The sequence below is a fragment of the Neodiprion virginianus genome, chromosome 4, assembly GCF_021901495.1.
Source record: "Neodiprion virginianus isolate iyNeoVirg1 chromosome 4, iyNeoVirg1.1, whole genome shotgun sequence".
Lineage (NCBI taxonomy): Eukaryota > Metazoa > Arthropoda > Insecta > Hymenoptera > Diprionidae > Neodiprion > Neodiprion virginianus.
In genome coordinates this window covers 38,031,570-38,055,638 of record NC_060880.1, presented here as the reverse complement: position 1 = coordinate 38,055,638, position 24,069 = coordinate 38,031,570, and the positions used below count along the sequence as shown (strand labels likewise).

General features: G+C 35.1%; 1 protein-coding gene, 1 long non-coding RNA gene and 1 other non-coding gene across 10 annotated transcripts in view; 2 read left to right on the top strand and 1 right to left on the bottom strand.

The window, feature by feature from the left end:
- The window catches only part of LOC124303938 (eukaryotic translation initiation factor 4 gamma 1-like), a 65,721-nt gene that overhangs the window by 41,516 nt on the left and 136 nt on the right, over positions 1 to 24,069 (top strand). For 6 of the 8 annotated variants that reach the window (XM_046761805.1, XM_046761807.1, XM_046761803.1 and 3 more), the window contains 19 exons: positions 84 to 996; positions 12,654 to 13,474; positions 13,679 to 13,783; positions 13,983 to 14,300; positions 14,932 to 15,153; positions 15,401 to 15,477; positions 15,814 to 15,967; positions 16,068 to 16,332; positions 16,748 to 16,842; positions 17,223 to 17,380; positions 17,707 to 17,759; positions 18,018 to 18,262; positions 18,589 to 18,761; positions 18,993 to 19,072; positions 19,336 to 19,559; positions 19,857 to 20,003; positions 20,223 to 20,298; positions 20,473 to 20,628; positions 20,878 to 24,068. In XM_046761805.1, the coding sequence (XP_046617761.1) occupies positions 84 to 996; positions 12,654 to 13,474; positions 13,679 to 13,783; positions 13,983 to 14,300; positions 14,932 to 15,153; positions 15,401 to 15,477; positions 15,814 to 15,967; positions 16,068 to 16,332; positions 16,748 to 16,842; positions 17,223 to 17,380; positions 17,707 to 17,759; positions 18,018 to 18,262; positions 18,589 to 18,761; positions 18,993 to 19,072; positions 19,336 to 19,559; positions 19,857 to 20,003; positions 20,223 to 20,298; positions 20,473 to 20,628; positions 20,878 to 21,065 (4,470 nt within the window). In that variant the 3' untranslated portion in view covers positions 21,066 to 24,068. Of the gene's footprint in view, positions 1 to 83; positions 997 to 12,653; positions 13,475 to 13,678; positions 13,784 to 13,982; positions 14,301 to 14,931; positions 15,154 to 15,400; positions 15,478 to 15,813; positions 15,968 to 16,067; positions 16,333 to 16,747; positions 16,843 to 17,222; positions 17,381 to 17,706; positions 17,760 to 18,017; positions 18,263 to 18,588; positions 18,762 to 18,992; positions 19,073 to 19,335; positions 19,560 to 19,856; positions 20,004 to 20,222; positions 20,299 to 20,472; positions 20,629 to 20,877; position 24,069 lie in introns of those variants that run through there. The other 2 variants (XR_006908024.1, XM_046761809.1) reach the window with 2 other exon arrangements.
- LOC124303958 (uncharacterized) lies at positions 6,303 to 10,097 on the bottom strand. Its single transcript, XR_006908035.1, has 3 exons — positions 9,889 to 10,097; positions 9,621 to 9,811; positions 6,303 to 6,976 (listed from the first exon to the last, which is right to left on the bottom strand). It is a non-coding gene; the product is annotated as an uncharacterized LOC124303958 (long non-coding RNA).
- On the top strand, positions 18,311 to 18,477 carry LOC124304180 (small nucleolar RNA SNORA53). Its single transcript, XR_006908080.1, has one exon. It is a non-coding gene; the product is annotated as a small nucleolar RNA SNORA53 (small nucleolar RNA).

Genomic DNA, 24,069 nt, shown 5'->3' with positions numbered 1-24,069 from the left:
GCAAGTTTTTAGTTATTAAAAATATAGGTTCAGTTCTACAAGGCTTATCATCGTCTATCACGTAGATTTGGTGATTGTTGCAGACGTGTGGTATGGAGTTGATTGCTGACTTTGCGGCCCGTGTTGCAAAAGCCGCGAATGATGAATCAGATTCCAGCTCACCAGCCCCATCTAGCGCGTCGGAAACCGCAACCTCGCAAAATACTTCCCCAACATTAACTAACCTCATACAACCAAATCCAGAGATCGATAATAATAGTCGATGTAATACTGGTCCCCCAAATCCAACGCAAAGTATACCCAACGTCCCAAACCCTAGTAGTCAATCGTTAGTTTCTTCTAATACCACGGTTCAGGTAGATCTGTGTCCGGTCAAACCAAAGGAACATAAACCGTTGCAACTACCTGTCAGAGAGTTTCAGCCGAGACACGAAATAAAAATCCTGCCCGACGAACCTAAAACTATCCCAGTTGTGATCAACCAAGAAATTATTTCTTCACAGTTACCCATACCAGTTCCAATTCCCGAACCAGAGCAACCTGCCGCCTTTGTTCCACCCCTGAGTATCCCTGAAGCTTCAAATATCTCTGTGACGGTCCAGAGCTCAAGTGTAACAACTAATGAAGCAGTCAATAACATTGGAACTGCACCAAATTCCAATTGTGTATCTTCAAAGGAAGAATTCCCAACACTAGATCCCAAGATTTCTACAAACTCTCTGTCGCGTCGCAAATCCCACAATCAAGGACAGAGTCAAACCGTCGCTCATCCTATTCCCGAAGCTTCTCCTCCAGTGCCAAAGGAACAGAAGGACCGGAAATCGAGTGAGAGAAACCTCAACTCTAGGGGGACGACGCCGACTCCTCTACAGAATCAATCCGATCACCACCATCCAAAACCAAATGGCGACACGATCAGCGAGAAGCTTGAAAAACATGGTCCGGAACCAATCTCTAAAACTGATCAGCAGCAACAGCAGACACGGTTTGTGGATGGTGAGTTTGAATCAACTGTTACTTTCTATTATTATTTATGTTCTTTTCCTCTTTTCAACGTTTATTCGAAATAATGTGCGATTAGGTAGATCCAATGATACATTTATTTCCTCTAAATCAACTTTAGGAAATCGAGAATTATCATTATTGTTGTTGCAAGTTTTTTGGAAAACATAATTCCTTTGGTCAAAATAACGAAAGTTTGTTCATATCAGTGACTGGTGATTGCAATGTAGGTATCACAATTTAAGCATATTTTTGAACGAAATTGTTTACATCTCACAAGTCGTGATAGTATGTCCAATTTCAAGTTTTTATTGGAAAATCTTAATTCCTATTCAACTATCGTCAATCGGTGTGGTAAGGAATGGTAAGGAAAAAAAGATTTCCAGAAAATCTGTTTTTTTTTTTTTTTTAGTTTTTGTTGTTCATCGTTTGCCACCGCGAATTCGTTTTATGTAAACCATACTCTGAATGACGACATGTACTTTATCAATTCCGTTATAGTAACGTTATTTCTTGTCCTTTTCTAGACGATGATTCACAATCGGTATTAAGTGTCGGACAAATAACGATTTTTCAACTATACAGACAAAAATAAACCGTCGCTTTATCTTTGTTTATTTTCTCTTGCGAAATTGCGTTCTGCTGTTCTGAAGGCAAAATTACGATGCTGATATCCTAAGGCAGTTTGAACAAGCTGGTAAAGTCAGGATAAACGTTTATCCGTTTTTTATCTGTGGAAGCGTTTTCAAGAAAATTGCAAAAAAAATATAAAAAATCAAACGATGAAAATATTACCTTTAATTTGTCTCATAGAGGCGATGGGAAATGAAAATTTAAAGAATAAAAGTGGACTATTATAACCGATGAGTCGAATTGTATAAAATTACGTGGAAAATTGAATGCAATCGGCAGCGAGAGTTGATTTTACGGTTTAATTTTAAACTCTGGAATGAGCAAATCATTTGTTATCGATTGATAGTACTGCTTACTGAAGAGTAATTTTACGGTTAGCATAAACGTTATCCGTATGAAATTTTTCGTTCCCAATTTACGTTTGATAATAAATACTGATGAAATCCCCTTCCCGTTTGGTGGTCAAAGGGTCAAAGAGATGCGCGTCTCCGGCCTCTGCGTCTTCGCGTATACGAAGAGATATACGCGCGTGTACATTGATACATATAGATATGTATAAACGAAGAAAAAAGATACAGGCATCGTGTATGTTATTCACTATAGGTATATTGTCCTTTGTGCTATGTACGGCACCGGAGTTGTTTACTTTTTGTTCGCGAATGCGTCGCCAAGGGTAGTTAGTTCGTCGCCACGAAAGGCACGCGAAACAGCTGCGCGCAACCTTTTTAATACCGAATTAAATTTATTGTCATAATATAATTATTTATCATAATTTCGTATTTAATTAAATATAAACTAAAGGCTTCTTTTATTTTTTTTTTTTTAATTTTTTTTATTTTTAGTTATTTAATTTTCTTTTTTTTTTTTTTTCTTTATTGTTTCCTCCTTCTGAGCAACTCGGTGTAAATAATATATACAAAACTTGAATCCCTGAGTAAGAATTAATAATAATATCGCTAACTCGTTTTGCTTCATTTTGCCATTTTAATTGTATGTATTTATAATAATATAATTCGTTGTCTATTCCGCGTAAAAGGAGTTTGTCGTCGTTGGTTGCATGATAAAATTAGAAACTAAATTTCAAAATTCGTAAACCTACCTTAAACGTTTACAATTGCGTGAGTAACATTGTCTAGTCTGAAATAAATCGTGATATTTTATACCGAATAGTATCTAAAATCAATGAAGTTTAAAAAATATAACATATAGATTAGATTATTGCATAATATTTTACGTGTAAGTCGAGTTTATGTATACAAATTTTACTTGTTTATTAATGTTATACCGATTCTCTTCGTGTTTATTTCGGTCTCCTTTTAAATTCAATCGTTCTGGAGTATTCTACGATTTTGTAAGTCGTCATTCCGGGGGAAAAACAAAGGTTTTGGGATAAATTTAAAACTAGAAGAATGAAACTAACAAATTTCTACAAGTGTTTAATAACGTGATCTTTATATATTAATAATATATTTCGCTTGAAAGAAACAGTGAAAATTCGAGAAAAATGGGGAAAAAGAAGGGTGAGTATATGCGACCTGAGAATTTTGAAATTAGGTAGCTGCCGTAACGTATTTTTATTATTTTTTCATTTTTCCATTTCGGACCAAGAACAAATAAAAATTTCACATATTTTGCCTTCGTGATTCATAATTATATATATATATATATATACATTTTTTCTGCACCGAATTTCCTAGCATTATTTTCGTAGGGCACCTTTCATCATTTCTCCACAAAGTTAACGATCGTATTCGTGTTTCAAACCATCTAATTCAAAAAATGGAATTAAAAAAAAGTAAAACGGTCGGCAAATTAATTGCGTGGCTTTCAAATCTCGAATAGAGACATTTTCTGCGTGTAACGTGTCGTCGTCTCGCTGAGCACGTGTCGAGCATATAACCGTAAAAGAGAAGAGAAAGGAGAAAGAGGAAGAAGAAGCAGAAGAAATGAACGGGCGATAGGAAAATGGCTGAACTAAGAATATCCGGAATACTCGTGTATTTTGCGATCGTATTGTCATTGTTATTATTGTTGTTGTTGTTGTTGTTGTTGTTATTATTGTTATTATTATGCGATACATTATAACGCTGCGAAAAAGAAAAAATGCGATAAACAAAATGGGGGAGCAAAGTAAGAGGGGACAAAAAAAAAAAAAAAAAAACAACAGAAGGAAAGACAATCCGTATTTATCCCGTGAGCAGCCGCGTGTTACGGCTTTAATCTCGTGTTTGCGCAAATGAAAGTTATACATTCCTGCCTGATTCCGAAGCATATCGGCGAGGCCTTCGTGAATTGTCGCCGGCCGGCCGGCCGGTCGGTCGGTAACATTTATACATACATAGAAACGCAGGGTGTCGGGTAAACGACGCGACATGGCGCAGCAATCGGCTGGCGGGGAGCGGAGGGGGGAGAGTTAGACGATAGACGTGACGTCAATATACCGAAAAGACACGAAAAGAGCCGAAGTAGACGGTTGGGAGATGTCGAGAAATTTCGAGCCGGGAATTCCAAGTGCCTTGTAACGGCCGGCACGTGCTGTGTGTGGTACCCGGTACCTCTCTAAGTTTCAAACCTCCTGCAACCCCCTTTTTCTTCCAACAAATTTTTACACATCCCCTTTTGTAACGTCCCAAGTTCCAATACAAAATCCCTTGAAATACAACAAATTACGCTTATTTTATCGCACCTAGTTTTTAAACGAAAAGTAATCACAATCATACTCCTTTTAGCCTCTTATACACCCAAGTTGAAACCATCCTTTTACACCAATTTCCTACGTTCAAGTCGGAGAAAAGTAATATCTTTTTGTTATTTTGGAAATTGCTGTGGTTTTTTTTTTCCATTTCTTTGTTTCTTGTCGTAATTTTTACACTTTGTGTGCGTGTTTTGCTTACATTGTTGTTTTAGTTCTGTTTTTACAAGTGTGATTTACCTATTTATTATTAAATTATACACGTATTTACACTTATCCACATATACTCGAGGTTTTTATATTATACCTATAATCGTATATTAGAACGACGACGCAGTGTTCAGTGGTTTAATTTGTCGAAATAATTTCACGATAAAATATTGTCGTCGCACGGTTTCGGCAATTTTTTTTTTTTTTTCCCCCCATCATATTTATTTCTCTTCCTACCGAAATAATTATTCTTCCCCGACGTACGAGAAGTGTGCGTAAATTTGTTAAAACGTGTTACACAAGCAGTCAACGAGGCCCAAGGATATCTTCGCATAAACATGTATGTATTCAATTGTAATCCGTTCCAACGTTCTGGTAATCATATCTGTTTCATCCCATGAATATAACGCGTTAAGCCGGTACAGTTCAAAGTAGAAGCGGCAAACGTTTACACGCCCAAGTATCTTCGTCCATCCATCGAATCGTTGCTCCGAAATCAGTGAATCGTTCCCGATGCTTGCCTGCCCGCCTGTCTCTGTTTCATAACGCAAAGCTTTCGTTGTTTGATATTGATTTCTCTAAAACAATGCAAATCCCGTAAAGTCAAAGTAACGTTCGATTCTTCGTGTCGTTCGCCCTTTAAGAACCGGAAAAAGGGGATGCCACGTTTTCACCACGTGGGTGGGGTGCAAAGACTCGTTTCCACGCTATTTCCCGCTGTTGCAACATTTCAATCGGCACAGTTAATTGCGTGAATGATTTTTCACGAAAGTCCGCTTCGCTTTTGTTATTTTTTTTCTTTGTCCTTTCATCTTTACCTTCTAACTAAATTGGCGAAACTTAACGATATTGCGATTTTCGGAGCATATGGTAGCCTGAAAATACATGCAGCAAACGCCATCTTGTGTAACCATTAAAAGAGCCGACGCCATGTTGGATGGTCCGGCCTCGTGTGCCGGTTAGAGCGGTTAGAGAATGCGGTCCGACCTGATTCGAACCCTTTGTCTCGGCCCTTTTTTCCATGTTAATATTCCTTTAGTTCGGTTTTTGGTTACTCCGAACTGACCGAAAAACCTTTACTTATCATTTAGCTGTCGATCAAGGCTTAAGAACTTTTTCCCAACCCGACTTGCATACCTTTTAAGAATTCATGTCCGTACTGCGTACTATATATATATGTATATATATATATATGTACACACAAGTTTCAAGATATACACACACCCGAAATAGGAATAATTCCGTCAGTACGCATCAGAGCCATTTTTTTTCTTCTTCTTCTTCTTAATATTTGTTTAAATATCTGTTGAACTTTTATCCGTACGGCATTATTTACCTTCGAAAATCGACTCGATAGGAACGAATATATTTCCAAATGCCGCCATTCGCAGTCTTATTTCTGTGTACACAATCGCAATGCCCTCGCATACCTACCTACCTACCTACCTACCTACCTACCTACCTACCTACCTACCTACCTACCTACCTACCTACCTGGCTGCCTGCCTTTCTGCGACTTTCTCGTAGGTAGGTCGTATATTCATAAATCCGCAGGGACTGCACGTTGCGGCAGGTTTTGTCTGCTGTTGAGGAGGAGGTATGCGCTCTACGGGGTATTGCTAGATGTACATATACATATATATATATATATATATATATATATATATATACAAAAGCATATCCGTTTAACAGGAAAAACCAAGTGTTTCCGTCTAGAAATAGAGAGTGCCGGACGGGTGGGTGTGAGGGGTAAAAATGATTCTAGTCGAAAACCGCATCTCTTGTACCATCCTGACGATGTTGTAATTATAAATATATACACGCATACGTACATCAGGGTATCTACAATAGATTTTTCATCTCTCTTTGTTCGATCATTTTCATCGTTCGAAACGTGTTCCATGAAATTTTCCGCGTCTGAATGTCATACGAATATTCGAAGCGTCGTGTACGATTCTTAGAAATGAGTTATCGGCTCATCGAAGGCTCGGGTCGGCTGTATTTCGTTTTCTGGAAATTTTGTTGCAGTAGGGGCGGTTCGACAGTTACTTTGATGAATTGGACACTTGGAGAAGGTCGCAAATAGGCTTTCGTTGTAGGTTGGGTAGGTAGGCAGGTAGGTAGACAGGCAGGTAGGCAGACAAGAAGGCACAGAAAACGGTGTCTACCCAGACAGACAGACACTGAGGAGGCACGGTAGTCGGACGAGGTCATGGCCGTACGTAAGCCCCGTTCACTCTCTGCGATTGCGAGTCGACGATGAAATGCCGCGAGCCACATACTTACAGTTCTTGATTTCTGCATAGCGACAGCCAGTTTTTTTCCAGTCCATTAACAGGTCCGCCAATTATTTCTCAGTATATCATAGGGAGAAATCATTGTATGATTTCAAGAAACTGACCAACCATCCATCCATTCGCTAGAATGATTTTTCGCATTCTGTAACATCATATGTACTTGTTATTCAGATATTTGTAAGTTTTCGTGATTTTGCACCGTGAGATTCGTTGGATATGTGCGCTTATCTTCTCAGAGCGGGGGAAAAAAGAGAGCAAGGTTCTCTTTTTTGCATACCGACGAGACCGTGTCCACGTTTACGATGTGGCCTACCTGCGCCTTCGCCCCTCGGTCTCTGCGCTAAAGGTTCCCCCTACTGGACTTTCTTGGGTCGTTAGTCGGTTCAAAATTTAGCATTTGATGGGATGTATAATTTGAAAAGGAAATCTCTCTTTGTCTCTCTCTTGTCAAATAATTGTCAGGTTTGAGTCATTCATTGAGTTACCTTAGAGCGCACAACTAGGAACCGTGCCAAGATGCTAATTATTGTTTGACGACTATCCCTGTAACTATATAGGTGTGTAAGAAGTTTTGCAAACATGCCATTTGACCTATATAATTTATCTGGCAAATGATTTTTTAAAATTCACTACCTTTGGTATCCGATTGTGCATAATAAGCATTGAATGATAGAAATTGTTGGATGAATTGTTGCATAATGATAAATCCACTTAACCGTCATGATGAATATATTTCCCGCAGTGCATAATCGTATGTCGTGCTCTTTGTTTACGTTTTCGTATTTTTCGGTTGAATGTGTTTTATATACCTAATTACTGAATCGTGGAAACACATGCGCATTTGTTCATATATATATATATATATATATATATATATATAAATGCGTGTGTGTGTGTATGTCTGACGGAAATGAATTATTCTTTAAACCCTTTCGAAACAACGTTACCCGTCGATTTGTTTGACAACTGTTTATCGTCCACTGTTGAATTGCCGTAGTTAAATTCATGTACATACATACGGAGCCCTTTAAAATGAAAGAAAGGACTGTCGTCAGAGTTGCGTTAAGAATTAAATAATAGATCGCTGCAGACTCATAGATTACGGATTGTTTTCAAGTTTTCTTTATCTGTAGTTTATAGCGATCATTGACGGCTGTAAATAGCAATTCATTTAATCACAAAATTGTCACTTATACATTTATAATTTATCGGACGATTACGTTATACTTACAAACTACTTTCTAGCGATACTACGTTATACGTATACCTTCAAAGTCTGCATTTGATATGTTATAATGATTATTCCCGATTTCGAAATGTAAGAGAGAGAGAGAGAGAGCGAGAGAGAGAGAGAGAGAGAGAGGGAGAGAGAGAGAGAGAAATTTCTCGAATAAAATTCACCTCTCATTGCACGCGTAATTGCAGAAATTAAGGTGCGGCGCACGTTACGTAACTTTTATATTTTGTTTTATTTCTTTATTATAACACTGTGAATAACCTGCATACAACAAAATTACTTCGGTGGCTAGCTAACGGATTGAGTACTTCAATACTTACATACACATACGTATATATAAATATATATGTATGAATATAAAGTCCTTAAATAACTTGAAAGAGTAGATTTATTATAAAATGATAAAAGACCTTTTTTTTATAGAGCGTACAATTCTCTACAAAAAATACGTTCCGGCCTTATCAATATACTAACGCGTTGACGAGTTATGAAATTTTGAAGTTGGAAGAAGAAAAACTTTCCATTTATTGAAGTGGGAAATAAAAAATCGCGATGAGACACCTCTAAATATTAAGATTAAGAAACTTGAATAGCAATCTTTTTTGTCATTGCGAACAATATTTTCGATTTGAAGTTTGAAAAAAAAAAAAAAAAACAGTCGATATTTTTGATACAGTCTATCATAATGTGGAAAAGACAACCTTTCGACTTCATCCTAAGAACAATTACTAGGATAAGATTTTCCAACGCTTATCGTGAAGTTTATTGTTCCTGATTAACTTCGCAAAACTTTTTTAAAGAGGTGATATGACGTCTCTATGTCGAGTTCTTTAAGAAATATTCGTTCCGGGGAAAAACGGGAATAAAATCATTCTTTGCCGTATCATGTGTGACTTTCAATTTTGAAAACTTGCATCTATATCTTGAATAATTTTACCTGTGAGAAAGACGTTTAAAGTAAAGCTGTGAAATTTTTATAAGGAACTATTTTTCCCTCTCTTTTCAAATTTATTTCTCGCAATGTTCGACAGTGTCTTACTATATTGCATACAATCAGAAGAATATAATTCGCACAATGCATATGCAATGGAAATGAAATCGCTAGGGATCATTCAAATTTGACGAATGACCGAGGAATATGCTAATGAATAAGTTAACGTGATATTTTCGCGGCAATATGCGGTCAAGAGTGGATATCAAAATGATAACAGCGTGACCCAAGGAATTTGTCATTGATAAGACGTTGAAATTTTATGAGATACATTAAAAGACGCGTCAATGTTTATCGCGTTCTTATTTGTCCGTACATTATACGTGCGTATATACCAACACACTTATCGCTATTGTCGTCATAATTTCTATACCGCGGTATTTCGTGTTAAAACGATTACGTACGCGATACACATACTGTAAAAAAAAAAAGAAGCGACATTTCTTATAAACTCGAGATTTTTTCTTATACAATACGTAGAAAATGGTTTTTCAAGAAAATAACATATGCGAGTCTTTCTGAGTTGTGCTTAGGACAGTCGTCTTATATGCAGTTTACCTGTTTCTATGAATATTAACGACACATCGTTCATCGGTGCGTAGTCATGGCGTCATTTTTATTTTCTTTTTTTTTAGCCTTGTTCTTTTTTTTTGTTTTTTTTTTTTTTTTTGTTTTCTTTTCTGTACAATTCCAAGACCGGATGATACACAAACGTAGCGTTGATTTGTCGATAAATTATCACAACGAAGCTGAAAATTTTAATCTCGTATCAGCTCGTATCGAGACTACAGTGATGCAGTAAATACCTTGATATAAAGAGACGTACATACGTAAGATGGTGATTCTGATTTCAATTAATTTCGCATCTCTTATACCATCTAATTCACATATCAGTGTATGCAGAGGTAATTCATGATACGCGTATGCATCGATTGAGGAATTCAGTTATGCAATCAATGATAATTCGAAACCGTTGAAATTGGAAACAAATGCACGTCGTAGCGAACGCGCGGAGGAGGAAGACCTCGGGTTACGCAATCGTTTTCGTCGTCGTTTCTACATATACACGCCTAACCCATGCTCGACATTTTCACTGCGGTGATTCATCTTGAAATTTCATTGTTGGTGCGGCTAAGCAGCTGGCTAGCTACCTTATTTGATGATCACCCGATACAATTTTAGTTCTCCCTTTTCGCCAACAGGTGTCGTCAAGGTCCGATAAAATGATCGCACGAGCATCTGTCTATCGACTGGATTCTAGAATCTAGATTGAACCATAATTATTTGACGTGCGAACGTTTTCATATTTCACTTCCTCTCGTTTTTTCTTTCTTTCTTTCTTTCTTTGCCTCTCCCTGTCTCATTCTCCCGAAGCGTTGAAAAATTTTATTAATTGTATGCGAACACACGCAAATTCAACTGTACCTTTGGGGCGAAAATTGAAAGTTGTTTGATAATCTGTCTCCGTGAAATATACATAAATAAAGGAAGTAAGAAAGAAGGAAAGAATGAATGAAAGAAAGAAAGGTGGGAAGGCAGGAAGAGAAAAATTAAAACTCGCTTATTTTCTAACGGAAGTGTAATAATAAATCGCGAACCGTCGTTAACGATAACGCGTCTTTGAAATTAATTAGTTGCTCGAAAGATTGTACGTAAAAGAAAAATATATAATAATAATAATATACATGTAGTCGCACGTATTTAAATCGAAACGGCTTCCCATTTATTACAACTGAACCGCTTGGCGAGAAGTTTAGAGGTTAGACGCAATGCGCCTGCTCCTCCTCCTTTTCGAGTGAACTAATTTAAGAAATTTAACCGTCCTACGTCTTGCTTTGCGCCAGTTCGGTGTTAAAATAGACGCGAGAAAGCTTCGTGTGGACATTTCTCGCTGCTGGCGCTTTAAAAGCTTTTCAACATCACGTTACGTATCTATTGGACATGTTTTAATTTGAACGATCAAAAGAAGAGGAAAATTTTGCTCCTTCTTTAATACAAATAAGAGAAAAAGAGGCAGAAGATTTAATAAAACAAAAAAAAATATATAAAAAAATAAAAAATAAAAATCACAAAGTTTAAAATATTTTCAGGAAAGACTGATGAAAAACTCGGGAGTTTTCTTTTACCCGGATAATAGATTATTTGAAACGACGTCGCGAATTGCGGTTCGACATAATATCAAATAATAGCAATAACAATAATAATAATAACATACTTCGAAACCTATATCATAAATATACTGCTTATACGAAGTGTTGAATGACATAAACGTAAAATCGTTAGACAGCTAAATTCTCGAAAATCATTGCGAACGCAGATGGGAAATCAATTGGATAAACCCAAGAGAACTTGAATTTTGACGCGGTTTTTAATAAAGTTTAATTACGGCGGTTTACTTTTTTTTTTCTCATATTTTAATATATTACATATTGTTGCTTGTACACGGACTCTTAACATTCCTATATCATTACCGCTGGCAACGATCTCTCGGTAGTTTTATAAATAAAACACTGACTCAGTGCCGATTTCGACCAGTGAAATTCGAGCTGTAATGATTTGATTTTTTTCCAACTGCTGTTGCTACCGCCCTGCGATAATTATTATTTATTTTTCATTTAAAGAAATTTTAATTCTATTTATTTCATCTTTTATTATTCTTTTTTTTTTTTCCTCTGCTGTGATTCGTTTAATTCAACGTTCCTTTTCGAAGAATTAAATATGGTGAAGAAATATCGTATTAGAAATTGTTAGAATATATAAAATAACATAACATGAGTGATCGAAGAACTAACACCGCTGGCCGAGCCTGCAGTAGTTCAAGATCTAGGAGTCGTAACAGACGGGGGTCCAGAGATCATGGTACACTATCCTAGTTTCGTTGTTCAAACCTGGAGAAATTGCTAAAGTACTTGATAAAAATAAGTTTGAAAAAATCGAAGACCATTTAAATAAACCAAGATTGAGGATTTTTACAGCTATTTATCAGTTTGTTTTCTAGCATTACGCAGGCTGGAAATCAAAAACGATTATATGTCGTATCCCTTAATAAAAATCAGTCATATCGTGAACAATTTATCTCTGTTTAATAATTTAGAAGTTTCTAACTTGATTCCAAACATTTTGACAAACAATTAATCATCCAAGTTGCAAAAACTGCTTTGAATTTGATTGCATTTCATTTTGAGGGTTGAAATCTGACTTTTACAACGTGTCAAATCTACATTTTTCCTAAATCAAAAGGAAACTTGGTATGGTAACATTTATAATTAGGTATTTTTGGGTATTACTTGGTATTACTCGCTTTACTTTTCCACCTCAGACCTTGTCTAATTGACATTGCAGTCCTGTATTATTATTAGACCAGTATTTTAATAAATTGCACATTATTCGGTAAGGTTTGAAAACCGTTTGATAAATTTTTATGAATTTGTATGATGATTAAATTAAAAAGAAATGAAAGTAGTGGACTGAAAAGTCTTTGACAGATATTTGATAATCTGAAAAATATATGCCATAAGGATTTTCACACTGTGTTTCTATGCTGCGGCAATTTCAAGGGGATTGTTTTCTTTCTCTGTTTCTATCTGATAGGTAAAGCCACACAGAAGCAAAAGCATAAGCGAAGTCATCTTAAGAATAGGGACGTTATCAACCGTAAAGGTGCCGAAAAAGAGGGCACCGAGATGGATGCATTTATGCCCACCGCACCATCTGCAAAACCCGAAGCTAAACAACCAGAGGTGGTTAAGCAAGAGATTCAGGAATCACTGCTTCCTAATGACTCTGGAAAAGAATCTACTAAGGATATTAAAGACGAAGAAAATATCGAGTCTAAAAAAGGAGCAGAGACCAAGCTTGCTCTGAAAATTGAACAGGCTACGCCGGAAGCTTCTAAAGACAATACTCAAGTTCAAACACCAACGGCGGAAAAACTACCGTCAATTGTTAACAATAATAAAGAATCTTTAAAGGAAACGACCCCGACAATTGAGGATACAGACAGAATAGAGGAAGTTGGTAAAATGCCTGTTAAAACCACTGCCAATGACGTTGTAGACCACGCCGCTGTTGTCGATGATTCTGAAATAGAATCTGCTATAGTAGCTCAGAAAAATGAGGAAAATGCTAAAGTTTCTGCTCTCCGTGATCCCAGTGAAGAACAGCAAGATAGCATTCCCATTATAGAGAAAGAAGACGATAAGAATGAAGAAACCGATCCAAATGAAAACACGCCTAAAGGTCCTGCTCTTCTAAAATACAATTACAAAGACGACCAATGGAGTCCGCTGAACAAGAGTGGGAAGAAAGTCTACGATCGGGACTTCTTAATCAAGCTTCAGAACGATCCAAATAGTAAAATAAAGCCCCTGAATTTGCCGGATTTGGAAGTTGTTTTGAAAGATAACTCTAGAGTAAGTAGCTGTCAATAGTAATCAGTTTTACTGCACGAGCGAAAATTCGTATTGTTGCAGTGTTATAATAGCGTTACTTCGACCTTTGTTGAAATAAAATTAAATTTTAGTATGATTATCAATGATTCGTAAATACAGGCTAATTTTTTTGTACAAATGGGTATTTTAGCATATGAATTTTATTCACTATTGTCATTTTTACAGAATCGTGGTGCAATGGATCTAAGGCAATTGAAAGATGCGAGTATTGGAGGCAGGCATGACTCTTTCCTATTCCCTTTTGGGAAACAGTCACAAAGTATGCGAGGTGTAAGTTGATCTACTGAATATTTTCCATCAATAACTATATTACAACTCTTTGTTTATTTCATTTCAACGTAGTACTAGATCTAATAATTATACAAGGTTTATGTGTATGGATGTTTATTAAATGCGTGTGTTGTAAAAATTGTTTAGTGAGGTAATAGAACATGTTAATTATCTAGTTTTGTTCTTGTTCTTATTACAGCCAGTGCCACCTAAGAGAGGCAGCCAACAGGGCAAACCCAAAAATGCCAAACCAGTTATCCATGTATCTTTATCCTTGAGAGAAGACGTTAAGTTAAGGGAAACAGAAAATGCATGGAAACCGGGTCGTCTAAAAGACAGCGGTGTTAGTGATAATGTAGAAGAAGATGCCAAAACAGAAGCTCTGTACAAGAGAGTGCGGGGAGTTTTGAATAAATTAACACCACAAAAATTCAATACGTTAGTGAACCAAGTTAGAGCGTTGCAAATTGATTCGCAAGAGAAATTGCAAGGTGTCATTAATCTAGTTTTTGAAAAGGCAAGTACGCATTGTTATTTGTATGATAAAAGAAAACAAATAATTACTTACTTAATCTGGGACAGTTAAACCATCAAAATTGTACATACACTGAAATCGTGGTCTAGTGATGAGATATGTGTGTGTATGTCAGACTAGAGTTTCTGAATTTTACATGATCGCAAAACACATTCTGATATACCACGATGATAACATTGAATCGAAAATATTTCTTTATCTTGACACTAATGCTGATACATTTCTGAAAAAAAGGTATCGAAAAAAGCTTGCCGCTATTGCGTATCTATTCTAACCATAAATACTGATACTTATTTCCTAAAACTATACAATCAGATGAAAATAAGTACAATAATGTGGTTGAGTACAGACCGCAGTTTGTGGTTTTACTATAGCGTTTATCTGATATAAATATCAAACAATGGGAAACGTTGTGTAATTTACTTGTAACTTGTAATAAAATAAGAATTTATTTTTCACTATTCATTCAATAACGTTCCATGCGGAATTACTTATATTACACCGTGTGGATAGCTTATGATAGCTAAATAATAGTTTATAAATCTTCAATCTTGACTTACACCTAACTTGAATTTTTTTACTAACACAAAACTTGTGTTTCTGATATCAACAGGCAGTTGACGAACCCAGCTTTTCTGTAGCATATGCTCTCATGTGCAAGGAACTTGCTTTGATGCAAGTTTCTAGTTCCGATAGTAAGGCAGGCAAAGAAGAAAGCAACGTCAACTTTCGAAAACTAATCATAACCCGTTGTCAAACGGAATTTGAGAAGAATACAGTCGATGAAACTGTCAAAGCCGTGAAACTGAAAGAGATTGACGAATGTACAGATCCAGTAAGTTTTTTTTAACTGTTTATAATGTTAGTGCACATCTTATGTGAATTTTTACGTAACATGAAAAAGAATTAATTTTTTCCCGTGATTTAATTCATGATGATCATTAATTGAGAGAAGAGGCACGACAAAGTGTTTCACTGTTTTTTTTATTGTCAAAAGGATTCTGAGATTGATTTTATATTTGCTTAGTTGTACGATTGCAAAAAGTATGCATGAGTAAATGTTTGCCGTTTTCTATATTCAGGAAAAAAAGAAAGAGCTACAGGCGGCATTGGACGAAGAGGAGAGAAGAATTCGTGTCAAATCCGTTGGTAACATCAGGTGAAAAAACTGCTTCATTTCCTCACACTAATCTAATAGTTTTAGAACTTTTATAGCATGTTATTTCATTACCTTTGAGTCTAATTATACGCTCAACTCGTAAAACTATTTCATAATGATCATTCTTCATAAGTTACTTAAAATTGAATCTGGTAGAATAATTCTTAGAAATTTCACGCTACTTATTTTGGAATGATGACTATTTTTATACCAAATTGATTGTGATGGTTGTAAAGCTCAACAGGGCTGACGCATATCTAGACTATCAACATCATTACACAATGGAATTTCCCATCGTTATTTCATGACGTTTTTTTTTTCAAATTTACCTTGCAGGTTTATAGGAGAACTTTTCAAACAAGGAATGTTGACGACAAATATTATGCACAGATGTATACGTCATTTGCTCGCTCAGATCGACGAAGAAAATTTAGAATGCTTGTGCAAGCTACTTAGTACAATTGGAAAGGACTTGGAATCTAAGAGTCAAGTAAAGTTTCATTGCATAAACATAATATGACTATAAAATTGTGCACATTCTGTTTTTCTTATAATGCAAGTTACTAACATTTACATATCTCGTATTTCAGAATTTGAGCGACTATTTCAAACAAATGCTGGATATTGTTAACCGCAAATCTGCAGGTAAAGTTAGTTCGAGGGTGCGGTTCATGCTGCAAGATGTGATTGAGTTGAGGATGAACAAATGGGTACCAAGAAGAGACGACAGCAATCCCAAGACAATGGCTGAAATACAGAAGGAAGCTGAAACGGAACGTCTAGATACACATCTAAACAACACTCCGATGAATACCCCGAGAAAAGACGACCGAAACAGCGACAGGAAACGGAATCGTAAGTCTTACTTCGTGTAGATCACATGCTTCTGGTTTTCCACGTTTTTTTTCCAAGAAATCTTTATTTAAACTATGTCACTTTGCATCAGCACAGTTGTGAAGTTCTGAAGTCTTAGCAATTCTTAAATCAGCCATGTTTGTAACAAACGAGTATTTTTTTTCGAAAAACAACGACACATCGAATTAATACAGTAATAAAATTACAGACCAATAAATGTTGAATTTGCAATTAATCGATGTAAGTTATAATTTTTCATGATGATATGATTTAGGTCATGCCAGACTGGAGTTTCTGAATTATTAAACCATATTGTGATTGGATAAAATCTACTGACGAGAGTTTTAGAAAATTTTTGTATATTTTCTTTTAAAGAATTCGTATAACAATTGCGGTTTCGTATTTTACATTGTAGGTGGCGGTGGGCCAGCAGAGGAAGGTGGCTGGAGCCAACCGGTCAGAAGCCGTCAACAGTATTCCGTTGAATCAGCTAAGCTCAAAAACAAACCTGTAAGTATCATTCGCAAAATAGTTGTTGAAACATTTAATTGATCATTTTGATTTTTCGTAACCCAACACGTGCCTAAATATTGGAATTACACATGAATATTTTCAAGTGCGTGCTTGAACAACTGTTTGAGCTTAAAAAAATCAAGATACGTAAAAAAACGTTTGGTGCTTGATAGTATGATGATAATCTATTATTGCGGAGAACGAGTTCGTGGAACTTGGATGTTTTTAGCCAAAAGGATTCTGAATCAATCACGAAAAATGGATCATATTAATTATAACGAAATTAAATATTTTTTCAATTTACTTGTAAAATCTAGTTGAGAAGATAATAATATATGTATAATCAAGAACGTCATTTTACGTTTGTTTCACTCTAGCCTCCGATGGACGATCTCCAATTAGGCAATAAAAACATGTTTCAATGGTCCAGAAACGTTTCTGCGGGTGCTCCTAAGACTGTCACTCCAAATAAATTTGCGATGTTAGAAAACATGCCTAGTGAACAAGACAAGCGTTCCGGAATTCCATTGTCTGGGTAAGGTTATATCATAGACTTTCACTGTGCAAAACTTCTTCGATTTCACTCGATAAACGTATTGCGCTATACCTCGTCGTATATTTCCTGTATCGATGGAGAGATTATTTTATGCGGATTTTTTAAAATATGTCACAAATCTATTCCGTCTCGTGCCATTTACTGAAATGATGATACATGCATGTCTTGCCAGACTGGAGTTTTTGAATCTTCTAACATTCCCATGATATTAAACAGCATACTGAAGTAAAAATTTAACAATATTGAAAGAAAAATTATCGTACTTTTCGAATAGTTTTCTAATCAAAGTGTTTTTCATTTTCAAGATCGAGGTCCACTGGTCCTAGAGATTATGGTCGTCCGGATTACAAATCTTATGGTAAGTTTTATTTGAGTGTACCATTATCTTATTTACCGTTTTAAGACGTCTTCTATTTATTACCCTCATGATTAATGGATTATTTTTTTTTGTTTATCAAAATTTGAACCATCCAATGATGATAACAATTCTATTTGAAAAGTTTTAAGAAACTTGGTGTTGTTTAGCCAAAAGGATTCTGACAGTATCAACTTTACCTAACAGTCAAGATTACTTTTAATTTCAAGTTAATAGATTTTTCCGTATTTCCGTAAACAGATGGTAGGAATTCGAGAAACGGTAGCCAACAATTGAGCAGTAGATCTTCGAGTCGGGATAGTTCACTTCACGATGGTTCACGAAGTCAGAGCATGTCCATGCCTCCACCTCAATCTATTAAATCGATTCCGCCCCAAGTACCTACATCTACCCCTAGCAAGCCAGTGCCATCGATGTCCGAGGAACAACTGGTCAAGAAATCGGCGAATATTTTGGAAGAATATCTCTCCGATACTAACATTAATGTAAGTGATTTCAATTTGGGAATTTATACACAATGTCATAGGAAAGATTGCACGCTCCTTAGATCCACCTCTGATCTACCCTAAGAGGTGCTTGAGTCATTGGCGTGCTAGAATATGCAATATCTCCGTGTTAGTCTTTTGTCTCAGTAGCACAAATTCAAATTTTCGAATGTTACGAATTTTCTTGGAATTGAGCAGACTGACGTGGGGACAATACTTAAATGTATCTTATAATATTGTTCGTAGAATTTCTCTTTTAAATAAATTAACCTTTATTATTTAGTTGTCATTATTTTTTTTTACAATATGCTTGTTCCGTATTGCAGAATGCAGCAATAGAAGTTAAAGAAACATTTGATAATTCTACTTTTGCCAACTTTGTACGAGAGGTGCTGAACGGAGTTGTTGAAAAATCAGCAACTGCCAGGAAACAAGTCAGTCAACTCATGACGCATCTCATCTCTAAAAATATTTTGCCATTGTCTCTCTATATTGCTGGGTAAGTGACGAAATTATAACTTGATTTAAATCAATTGAATGTTTTTCCGTACTGGGGCTTGAAGAGTCCCGAACAATCATAAAGTGATGATAATTTTTAGACTAAAGAAAAGGCACTTGGAGTGTTTTAGTGTTGTTTAGCCAAAAGGATGCTGAATATATTGAAAACAAATATTCGTCAAGTCCATTTTTCGTTGTCAGGTTTGCTCATGTCTATATTTTATCATTTCAGTCTTGGAGAAGTCTTAGACACGGCTGAGGATCTCGTTATTGATATTCCCAAAATTTGGATCTACTTGGCAGAATTAATATGTAAGTTTGATTGATTGAACTATTTCACAGTTTTTCAAAAGTGATATTTTTCTGACGAGTATACATTAGTCACGTAATGCAAAAACTACTATCGTTATTCTTAAACGTTTTATGATGACAACTTCTTACACCATAGTGCTACACCGTGCTGGATGTAAAGCTCAACAGGCCTGATGAAATACGTTTAAAAAGAAAAAAACCTTCACAAAATTTAAATACCATCTTTCACTCGTTATTCAATCGCATTATTTGATCTTTTATAGGGTATCCACTAGCGGAAGGTGTTCTTCCGTTCTCGGAACTCAAGAACACGATGGCTGTTTTGAAAAGTAAAGGTTTGGCCGGAAAGTTGATGGGGGAACTCATGATCACGTTAGTTCAAGAAAAGAGCCCAAAATGGATTAAAGATAAGTGGGATCAATCGGGTCTGGAATGGAGTGACTTTCTGCAAGAAAGTGAATCTGTAAATGATTTCGTCAAGAAATACGTAAGACAATCTATCGATGAAATTCAATCTATAAAAATATTATTTTATGATCTTTTACGTGCGCCTACATTACACTACAAATTTTATTCAATTGTGTAAAATGTATTTTTTATTTTTTTTTATTTTATTGCAACTGATTTTGCAAACTAATCGCACTTAAAATTAGAAGGGGGTTATTTGATCCAAACCAAATGGCCAAGTTAAAGATTAAATTTCACGTTTTTAACCATTACCACAGATTGCAATTATGGTAAATGGTTATCACTAAAACAATCTTTTTTTTTCTCTTTCACGTAGAAATTAGAGTTCATGTTGGGAGATAGCAATGTTAGTTTTGGCAGCTTGAGCGCGCAGCTGAGTATGGAGCAAATACATGAACGACTTCGCGCCCTCATGGCCAATGAAAAGGAGAATTCATTTGACAATATCTGCAGTTGGATTTCTGTAAGTTGATTCATTTCAATTTTTTTGTTTTCGTTTATTTCATAAGATTTATATGTACAATGTATTTCAATTTCTTTAAGTAACGTATTTAATAGCTTTGAATTCCATATTACGTTTATATGTTACCCCTCGACACGAATAATTTCTTTTTGTAATTTTCATTAAATGTCCTTAGTTCCGTCGAAACACGATTGATCACTTTTCTTTCTTTTTTTATAGGCAAACGTAGGAGAAAGAGCAATCGAACCTCAATTTATCAAGATACTGATGTCGTCAATTTTGGAAGTATCGATTGGTAAGCAAAAATACCGTATTTATTGTGTTTCTTACACGAAACAGTTTGTATGACAAAATGTTCAATTAAAATGTTTATACGATTCGTTAACAATGAAACATAATGGCATATAATATTTTTCTTTTTATTATAATTTACTTCAGTTGTGACATGATAATTTTTTTTTTCTTACAGAACCCTACAATAATAATACGTGGAAATTTAGACCAGACAAGTTTCAAAATCTACAAAATCTAATCCCTCGATATATCGATGTCAACGTCGAGGTTTTGGAGTTACAGTGCCTCATTGCGATTCAAGAATACATACACAAATTAGAACACCCATCAGGTAAGACTTTACAATTTTTATCAAATACAAACAGCAATATATTAGCGTTCTTCACACTACTTTTATCTCATTTTCACGAGTAGTACCACATTTTTTTCTTTTTATTCGTCAGTTTTACAGATAATGCAAATCCATAACTCTGCACATTAAATTTTTCTTTCATCGGTTTCAATTTTAAAAATTGTGGTCGTTTCATGAAGATTACATGAATTAAGTTTAATAAAATCACAATTCCGGGTATGATTACAGGTGTACTTTTGCAAATCATTGAAAAGCTGTGGGAAGATAGTATTATTTCGTACGATGCATTCCTTGCATGGGAGAGCAACAAAGACCCGACGACACTAGCGGGAAAATCAGTTGCCATAATGGCTTTAACGTCGTTCTTTACTTCCTTAAAAGAGGCGGATGACGAATCCAGCGGTGATGAAGCGTGAGGATAAGTTCGACGTTCACGGTCTCAGTTATCATTGCTCAAATGTAACATTGCGTTGCCTTTGAGCTTTCAAACCCTTGTGCGCACGATTTACTACTTTGTGCTTGAACGTGAAATGGATCTTCAAACAAATTGTGAAGAGACTAAAAATGTAAACACGGAACGTGATAAGCAAAATTGCAGTTTTTTTGAAATCCAGAACGATGCGACAAAAAAAATTCATGATATGAACAATCAAACGGTGGTTGTGCCGCGAGGTGTATGTATTATATTCTAGAACAACAGAAGTAAGGTAAAGTAAAGAAGAAAGTCGTATTTGATATACGCTATACATAACGAAGATGAATGATTAATAATTAATTATGATGAAGAAGTAAATGCAAGATAATTATTATACATAATTAATTGAAATGGTTTAAAGTTTAAATAAAGCAAAAAAAATCACAAAAAAATGAAAAAAATTAAAAACAAAATCACGTATACATATATATATATATATCAACAATGCGCGAAGACGATGTCGTGTTTCTATGTAATATTAATATATGTCGCCGACGATGAATGATCATATTTCGAAATGCGATCGCAAAAAAATTAGTTCTTTCTAATTATGCAACGCCACAATAGCAACTTGAATGCTTGCTACATAATGTAGGTAACAAATTGAAATTAGAAATGCGTATAATAAGTGAACAAATTACTCGAGATATAGAATTCGGGTGGAAATAAAATTTTTGAAAAAAAATTTATTTCTTTGCATTAAAAATCGCATATGAAAAAGATTTCATAATCAAGTCTGAGACGAGCGATGGTTCTTCCTATTATTGTAATGAATATAACAGAATTAATAATTTATAATTGCGCGTAGGGTCTACTATGGTACATTGTAAGAAAGACATTCATAAATTTCAATGTGAAGTCGAACGTAAGATTTGTAACTTAGGATCTTGATTTTTAGGAAGGGGAGATTTCTAATGGTGTGCATACTAAGGCGCTACTATTTTTAAAAAAATACTAGTTATTTATAATCATGATGAACTGATGGTGTGAGTGAAGCAAAAGTAAAGCGAAAAGAAAGCGTGTGAATGAGACAACAATTATGAATGGGTAAAACAGATATAAACAGTCAATGCGACACATTGCTGTCAGGGCAAATGCGTGAGATTCAAGTTGTTAACGCGATTTACGATAATGAAAAATTATCAGGATATATATACGTATATGTACCTATATGTATATATATCAATATTATTATCGTGAAATTCAAATGAGAAGTGCGAAAACATTGAATTGCGCAAAACTTAGTCGAACATTCTTTTTCCTCTCGTCTTTTTTCCCCCCTTTCTCAATTGAAAATTCTAGCGAATACTGTATACGTACTTGTATTTTTATGCTAACCTTTGAATGACAATATATTACTTCAATTTGCAAGCATTATCAGTATTCAATATCTCGTGAATAGAAAATTCTCTGGTATTTCTTCAATGATGAGTTAAACAGAGACATTGTTCGACGTCTCAGATCTCCGCTGGTCTTCTTCCGTTATTGATTGATACGTTTCGCATAAATATTTCTCATCTAAATTTCACCGAATTTAATTTCTCCTCCGATCGTTCTATGCCAGAATAATGACAACGACGACGATGATTTCGTTGCACATATGATTGGATAGGATTGCTTTCCGATGGTACATAGATTGTTGTGGATGATTTGTTGATACCGTGTTAACATGTAAATAAGTTGCCTTGTAGTAAACTCTATTCCGCAGATAACTGGTTATCAATAACAACCAAGGTATGTCTTTGACCAAACGGTGTTTCCGCTTTCGCAATAAATACATTTGCCTTGAAAATATGATCGATACTTTATGAGTAATTAATTATATTCTCTGCACAGCTGTACTATTTTGATTGATAATTTATTTTATTTCCCGCAACTTATTTTCACATGTAACGTTGCTATCTTCAACTGTATGCATACATACGTATATACATACATACATACATCGGATATGGATTATGAGAATTGTTACAGGTATAGTAGTGCATTTTTTATGAATCCAGCTTGAGGTTGATATTGCGACAAAAGCAATTTTCTTTCAAAGACAAATCAAACAAAAGTTGATTGGATTTGTATTGTATTGATTTGTTTTTATACAAAATAATCGTATCGTTATGATAAGTGATAATATACTTAGGTATAATTTGTTGTACGGACCTCTGCAGCGAATCTATTGAGTGATGCAACAATTATTCTGTTGGTGTTTATTTATTTTGTATGTAGGGGGACCAACCTCCGGAAACTATTTATTGTTTCCACACAATGAGACAGGACGAACGTTTGATTGCAAAAATAAAAGTAAACCAAACAAAACCGAAAAAAAACAGCCAGTTATTTGTCGTCACATTTTAAAAACGAAATATTAGTGAACTACTTATTCTACTGATGGTAGAATATTCCGAGCATTGATAAAGCTAAAAATGATGAATAAAAAAGTAATACTACAAAGAATAAAAATAAAAATCGCGAAAGAGTAGGTAAATTAAATGAATAAATTAATTTATATAATGGATAAACTTAAAACGAAAAAAAAAAAGAAAAAAAATATGAAAAAACTAGAAAGAAGAAAAAACAGAACACGTTGTTGAAAAGTTATGGATAAAGGAGTAATAAGAAAGAATATTATTGCTGTAAATAATGAAAGAATAGGTAACGTAAGTGGAAAATTGATGACAGGAAGGGCTTGTGAGGAGCCGGCGTTCGCTTCTGGGGGCATGTAATTGCGACGCCGCTGTTCCCGCCTCTGCCGGTTATATTATGTATTGTATATACTATATATTATACGTACGTATATGTATATACATGTATTTGTGTATGTGTATATGTATAAACATATGTATATATAAAATTAAAATTAAGAACACAACACACACTTATATAATAAACCATATCTATATAAAGAAAAAAAGGTAAAAAAAAAAAAAATAAAAAAAACTCCATGCCAT